Source organism: Miniopterus natalensis, chromosome 11, assembly GCF_054644295.1.
Source record: "Miniopterus natalensis isolate mMinNat1 chromosome 11, mMinNat1.hap1, whole genome shotgun sequence".
Lineage (NCBI taxonomy): Eukaryota > Metazoa > Chordata > Mammalia > Chiroptera > Miniopteridae > Miniopterus > Miniopterus natalensis.
In genome coordinates, this window is record NC_142091.1 from 6,229,631 (window position 1) to 6,237,356 (window position 7,726).

The following is a 7,726-nucleotide window of genomic DNA, read 5'->3' on the forward strand; positions in this document are numbered from 1 at the left end:
TTCATTGGTTGCTGCTTGTATGTGTCCTGACCGAGGATCAAACCCTCAACCCTGGTGTTTCGGGATGATGCTCTAACCGGCTGAGCTACCTCGCCAGGGGGAGAAATATTTTTTTCCAAAAAAATGTTGTTTGTACTTATACACTGATACGAATTATTGTTGTTAATGGGTTTTATTTTTAATCATTACTTGCAAGGTTGCCCTCAGGTTTTTAAAGGGTCAGTGCTTTCTTTCTGGTTTTTCAGAACAATAATATATCATTAAATAAGTACTGAGTACCAAGTATAAAATGTATAAACAAAATACATGCAAAGTACCACCCCTTCAAGGAGAAGTGGTTTAATCAGTGATAAAAAGGTAAACATTTCTAGCCTGCTTGGCTCAGTGGTTAGAGCATCAGGCCTCAGACAAAGGTTTTTGGTTCAATTCTAGCCAAAGGGCATGTACCTTCGTTGCAGGCTCGATCCCCAGCCCTGGTTGGAGTGAGTGAAGGAGGCAACCAGTTGATGTGTCTCTCTCACATTGATGTTTCTCTGTCCCTTCCACTCTCTCTGAAAATCAATGGAAAAAACATCCTCAGGTGAGGATTTTTTCCAAAAAAAGGTGAAAACAACATTAAGAGTCTAAGACAGGACCTGCACACTTTTTCTGTAAAGTGACGGATAGTAAGTATTTTAGACTTTGCACACCATGTTGTCTTGTTATGAGTTATTCAGCTCTGCCATTGTAACTCAGAAGTACCCTTAGATGGTATATAAACAAATGGGCATAGCCATGTGGCTGTAAAACTTTAGTTATAGCCCTGGCCAGTGTTGCTTAGTGGTTGGAACGTTGGCCCACCCACAGAAGGGTCGAGAGATCAATTCCTGGTCCGGGGCACGTGCCTGGGTTTTGGGTTTGATCCCTGGCCCTGGTTGGGGGGCATGCAGGAGGCAGCCAATCGTCTCTCACATTGATGTTTCTCTCCCCCTCCCCCTCTTCCTCATCTAAAAAAATCCAGTGAAACAATATCCTCTGGTGAGGATTAACAAAGAACCCCAAAACACCGAACTTTATTTACAAAGACAGGCCTTGGTCTGGATCTATAGGGAGTAAAGGCAATTTGCAAATGAGAGGAATGTACACCGGTGATCCTTGAACAACATGGATTTGAACTGCAAGGAAAATTTTTTATTGTAAGAACACAGTATATAAAACATACAAAGTATGTGTTAATCGACTATGTTATTGGTAAACCTTCCAGTCAATAGTAAGCTACATTAATAGTTAAATTTTGGGGGGTCAAGTTATACGCAGATTTTTGGTAGGCCTCCCCCACGCTGTTTGAGTCAACTGTGTAGTAAGCAAGCCTAAATTTTCGTAGGACGGGAGTGTCTTGCTGAGGTTATCTGAGAATAGATGGAATTTTAACTGGCTTTATAAACTAGATAAGTTTAAGTTAGGGGACTGGTGTCAGAAGTGATCCATAGAGGTCTAAGACATATTCAAGGAAGGATAAGTGGATGAGTTTGGTAGAGAGGAAGGTTTGAGATGTGTTAGGAAAGTATGTTAAGACCAAAATATTAGAGTGGAGGGCCTTGAATGTCAATTTTAAATTTTATCTGGAGGCAATTTAAAGCAATGAGGTATAAAGTCAAAGTAGTATTTTAGAAACACTATTCTGACCATCATGGATTATTTAGTTGTGTGGAGCCGATAGAAGCAGGGAAACCTAGTTATTAGCCTGGTGTTTGTATTTATAGTTTGCAGAGCCTAAGTTAGCTTAGTAATTGCGGGATTAGCTTACCTCAGACCTATTATAAATAATTCAGCAGAAAAACAGACTAAAGAAAATAAAATTCCTGAGACTCATTTATGAGTTTACCAGTATCCTGGTCTCTTCCTGTATTTGCAATTACTTTAGGCCATTTTCTAAAATTTTTTTATAGAACTGGGCAAAGACACCTTGTGAGCAGAAAGTTATTTATGATAACATGCGTGAAAGGTAATGCGAGCAATTTGAAAGTGCATTTGAATTACTAAGTGAAATGAATTAAATTTAGGTTTTACTAGAAATATCTGTTAAATAGTACTATGGTACAAAGACACATGTTTAAATGCTTAAAATTGTTTAAATGCTAAAACATTGAAAGTAATAACGGAGGTTTTTGTTGTTTTTAAGATTTGTTTACCCGAGGTATTGATATACAAGCTGTGAATGTGGTAATAAACTTCGACTTCCCAAAGCTGGCAGAGACCTATCTCCATCGTATTGGAAGATCAGGTAAGGGAAAAAAAGATGTTTGTGGAAGTTTTTTGGAGATGTTTAATCACTAAATTTTGTGGAGGATTTTTGTGTAGAGTAGAGTGTGGCAGCAATGAGAACAGTGAATTAAAACTAATATAGTTTGGTATTTAAGACTTAATTTCTTGTTTTAGAACACTTAAGAAAAGTTAACTACCATATGCGTAACTTGAGATAAAATTCACAAAGGATAACCTCACTTTTCTCATTAGATGGTGCATTCTGCAACGACTGGTTAGTAAGTGCATTTTTGGCAACACCTGACATAAATAAACATCCATTTTGTCCTTTGGAAAAGGCAAATCGAGTACTACTTTAGGCTGTAAAACCTGAAGTAATGTGAATATAAGGAGACTAGAAAATGGGGCTTCGTATTCCCAGAATGGCACTGAACAAAAACATTAATCCTGTATGGTTTTGACGCTTATAAACATAAACATTCATATTCTCATAATTTAACTCCTTTTTTAATTAATTAAAAAATGTCTTTTGGTTTTTTTCTTGTTGTTAGGTCGCTTTGGTCATCTTGGCTTAGCTATCAACTTGATCACCTATGATGATCGCTTCAACCTGAAAAGTATTGAGGAGCAGCTGGGAACAGAAATTAAACCTATCCCAAGCAACATTGACAAGAGCCTATATGTGGCAGAATACCACAGTGAGCCTGTAGAAGATGACAAACCATAACAAGCATGTGCGTACCCTACCGAATAGCTAAGTGAGCATAATGTTTAAAGAAAGGAAAGAAATTGAGATCTTCTTTCGTGGGGGAAATTTGATGTCCCAGCATACATAATAGCAATATAGGTTAAACCACTTGTTGGCATAAATGACAGTAAAACAGACATCTCTTGGGTGAAGTTGTGGTCTGTCGCATTATAAAATCCGTAAATACTGTTGTTGTCTTTTTAAATGTCTTTATTGATTTCAGAGAGAGGAGGAAGGGGGAGATATAGAAACATCAGTGATGAGAGAGTCATTGACCGGGTGCCTCCTGCACTTACCCCACCGGGAATTGATCCCGCAACCCGGGCATGTGCCCTGACCGGGAATTGAACCACAATCTCCTGGATCCTGGGTCAATGCTCAACCGCTGAGCCACGCTGGCCGGGCCTTAAATACTATTCTTGAATGTAGTCTTTCTAAGTAATGGGATAATGTGAGCAGTATTAACACAGATTTAGATTTCAAAAATAATGAAAACATAGAGTCTTTTGCAGCAGTTTTGAATGTGAAAATATTTTGTTTATCATTCAGTCATATCTCTGTTGCAATTCACTCTTTTAGATAGGTACCTCAATAAGTCAGGTTAAGTTACCTATGATACCTTATTGCCAAATGTGTAACCATGTTATGAGGATCACTATCCCTTTTAAATGCCCACTCCGGTTTTCTCCACCACCCTCTCATTCGTCTTTGGGTGACTGTTGGGCTCTGGTAGAAATGCTCAAAACAAGGTTCAACGTAAAGGAAAGGAGACTATTGTGGAGTTTTTTCCTAAGGAAAATCTGATTTAATTTGAAGGGTGATTTCCAAATTAGCAATGAACATTTTACTTGTTGTTTTTAGACTTTTCAAATTACTCTTCACTTTTTAAAAAATTTAAATGTCAAAATCCTCAAATGTAAAACTAGCCAGTGTTTGCTCTAGTATATTAGTAGGCTATTTATTAAGTTTGTGTGAGTTTAAAAAAAGTTGATTTGTGTTGTGAATGACTGCTGGCTTTTGCCAGAATTATCAGGTGCTCGTTCTGTTTTTAGAATGGCTGGCAGAAATTCCTTAATCCCGCGTGGATTCTGCAGTGGGCAGAAGAAGTTCAGTAGATGCTATACAGAGAGCCTTTGGGATGGCGCTTGTAGGAACCTACATAGCCTAGTTCATGTTGCTTTCACAAATGTTAATTTTAGGTTTCTTCTTTCTTTAGGCTTTGACAAACTAACGGCTTGTTTGGATCTGTGACACATCATTTTGGGGGGATGCTCTTCTCTTTGTGGGTTTTTCAACTTTTATTTTGGAACTATGAAGACTTAAAAGAACTCAGACATTTTTTTCTTTTAACTGGTGAAGAGAAAAAAGCTGAAAAGAAGGAATTTACCTTTTTTGTTCCACTTGTTTGCACTGTGTGCTGACTGAACATTAGTTGCACTAACTGCTGGTTTTTTAAAAATGTTTTCTGGGGAAGGGGGACAAGGAAGGAGGAGAGAAAAGAGAAGGGGAGAGACCCTAAAAGAGAAGAACCTTGATGAACACACGCCCGCCTGTGATTCCAGAATCCCCAGCAGCTGGCTCAAGTGCATGTCAACTTCTCCCTGGCTCCTCATCCATTTTTTAAGCCTGAAGAGCTTATTACTTATTTGTGCGAAGTGCCTTATGCTATGAGACCATTCAGAATATCATCTTTTAGACGCAGCCCAAGGAATCAACAATAGTAATTCTTTCCTATTTTCTTTTTAAAACTTTTTTTCATTTTGGTTTCATGTTGAAGTCTCTCTCTTCTCTTTCTACCCAATACTCAAGCCCAGGGCTGAAAGATGAAACGTATCACAGTAAAGTTAAACATCATTTTTTTTCTTTAAGTGGAGGAGTTGATATGCAACTGCAGTTCATCCGCACTGTAAATACATGTATTTAAAAAAACAAAACAATCCCAAGTAAAAATTTCTTCTGGGCCGAGTAGATGCAAGCAACATCATCGCTCGCAAAGGAAAGAGCAGTCTGTCATTGCAGGAGCCATATGACAAGCCTTTGTGCTCTACAGCAGAACACTAAAGACTGGTTTACATACGCCTCCTTAGCAGTTATGGCACTTGATGTGTAGACATGTCAGCCTTGACCCTCTTTCCTCTGTGGCAAAGCGTGTCCCATAGAAAATTGGGTGTGTATACTTGTATAAACTTTGTAAATACGTTTTTTTTCTGGGTTCATATATATATATATACATATATATATATATATATATATATTATTTTTTTTTGGATGAAGGTTGCTGGGATTAAGGGGATTAGAGTGATTATGGGAGCAGCTAAAGATGAGAGGGGCTCAGTTTTCCGCAACACTAAATTCTAAGAAGTACTTGGACCTCTTACTGTAGAGAGCAGACTCCTGTGGGGACCCTATGTTGGAAAAGGGCCCCAGAAATCTTCACTGTTTGCTGCCACACTATCTCTAGTACCTTTAGAGGAGGCCTGCCAGGGGGAGCAAGGAAACTTCAAAAACCTATAATTCATGGTGGTGTTTTTGAGAAGCTCTCTCTGATTTTGCTTCTTCCCCCTTTTTAAAAGTTTGAGAAACTTTTTAAGCTCTGCAAAAGGGGACAAAGATTCATCTGCCTTGCAGTGTGGGAATTCAGTTGAGTGGCAGTGTCTGAGCAGGATATGTATAAAGCTTGGATTTGCATTTCATGATGTTAGCCAGTACTGGCTTTGGTAAGGTTAGCAGTTCTGGAGCTTAATTTCTGTGGATTGCCTCCTGTACTGTGTAAGTGTGTTGCCCTCTGCTCACCTTGATACATAAACTTGCAGGAATGGGCAACCCCTGAGAGCTGTTAACTTTAATGCTGCAGCAAGCTGCTTGCCATCCTCTAGCTTTGTGACAAGAATTATCATTTTTGCATTGTAAATTGCTGGCAAATGCTTTACAGTCAATAGTGTTGCATTAAATTGTGCCCCTCCCAACATGCTTGATGTTTGGCCTGATCTCCAGGCAAAAGGAGTGAGATGAATCAAACCAGTGAACTTTTTTTAAACAATGTTTTTAATGCCCTTTTAACCCAGTATACTAGGTCAATCAGGAGGCATCTAGGGTTAAGAAGCAAAATAAATTCTTAAAATTTGGTTTCCACATTTCATTGTTTTTTGAAGTCCTAAAACAGTCCTGCCTAAGCTTCATGCTTAACTCATCTGGATAAAGAAATCAGTTACTCAAAGTTGCTTTTTTGACTCAGTCTAGTTCTAAACATATTTGTGACTCACCCAAAATTCCTTGAAGATCAAAATCCTGCAGATGCCTCCTGATCAGACATAGCCCTAACTCCTTAAAAACTGTAGCAAGAGCTGCACAGTACAAACCCAAAAAAGAATAAGCTCATTTATTTGGTGTCCAAGCCACATAGGTTCTTCTATCCAGCCAATGTTGGCAACTAAATACAAGCCCTAATTAAGGAGTAACTTTTTTTTCCAGGGAGGGATGGGGGGAGGGAATTTAAAAGGCATCAACTTTTGACCAAAAGAAAAACAACTTGCCATGTACTGATGCAGCTCTTTTTCTCCCCCACCTCTGGCAAGATAAGAGGGATCATTATAGAAGAAAAGCAAGAAAGCTCATAAATGTAGTTTTATATCTTGCTAGAGTGTGGGTGACTATAAACAGCACAGTCCTCTCTGCCATCCTCAGACTGTCTGCTTGGTGCCACATGCCTGTGGGTCCCTCTTAAAGCACAGACTTTAAATTGAAAGTATTACTGAAGTACAGCCTCTGATGAGGAGTGGCACTTAAACTGTCTGGGACACCAGTATTGGACACAGTCTTATTTAGGCGGCTGTCCAGTTTTGGTGCTTGACTAGAATAAGAATTGTAAAATGGAAAGATGCTCTAAGGGCTAGGTCAAAGCCTAGTCTCTTTCTTTTTAAATCCCCCTCACAACAAGAAACATTTGTTACTATTGGAAATTGTTTTCCTGTTTTTGCTGTATGGGGTGTTTATTTTAAGTAATGGTAATATTTTTCCAGCAGTTCATTTGGATGAAAACTATTCTCTATTTTTAATACTTAAATAACATCCAGCCCATGGTTGATCCTGTGGTTGTATAGTTGTGTAATGGGTTATGGACTGTTACACACCTTGCTGCCTCTGGGCCTGTTTTGTCTTTCCCTCCCCATACACACTGATGGGGAAGCTTTCTTGCCTTTCCGTTAGGAATGGAATAGATTCCAAAATGATTTTCCATGGGAAGAAGTAAGGGAGAGGGAAACCTAAATATATGTCTCTAAATTTTCAGGTTTGCCCTGCATCATAATAAGGGTTGGCCCCAAAGGTGGGTGGGGGTGGGGGGACAACTGGTTATCAATATTTGTTTTCAGAATGAGATGGGAGCATCTTTCCTTTGCCATGTGCTTTGTGTTTGATACCATCACGCTTGGGTTAGAACCAGACTACTCAGCACAAAGCCTTGAGTGTAAATTGTTGGAATCAAAACATCTCATTCTGATCACTTGGTTTAATTTTTTTCTTTTTTCTTTTTTTTTAATAGGGGTGGGAGGGAGGTGACTGTGCCCCAAAAGGGAGGGTGTCTGCACTAAGGATTTAGAAACACTTTGCAAGCTCATAACCTCATCAGAAACTGCCTTTAGCCACACTCCTGACCTTATAGATGAGTAACAAAAACATGAAATAGATTCTTGGAAATTAAGCCATGTTATTTTAATTTGGAACTTTTTTCAGCAT

General features: G+C 38.8%; 1 protein-coding gene across 5 annotated transcripts in view; it reads left to right on the top strand.

Moving 5' to 3' along the window:
• The window catches only part of DDX6 (DEAD-box helicase 6), a 29,316-nt gene extending 24,390 nt beyond the window's left edge, over positions 1-4,926 (top strand). For 4 of the 5 annotated variants that reach the window (XM_087821500.1, XM_087821501.1, XM_087821499.1 and 1 more), the window contains exons 12-14: positions 2,162-2,263; positions 2,796-2,978; positions 4,209-4,926. In XM_087821500.1, coding sequence (XP_087677626.1) covers positions 2,162-2,263; positions 2,796-2,971 — 278 coding nt within the window. In that variant the 3' untranslated portion in view covers positions 2,972-2,978; positions 4,209-4,926. Of the gene's footprint in view, positions 1-2,161; positions 2,264-2,795; positions 3,003-4,208 lie in introns of all 5 variants that reach the window. The other variant, XM_016207695.2, reaches the window with a different exon arrangement.
• The last annotated feature ends 2,800 nt before the right edge of the window (positions 4,927-7,726 follow it).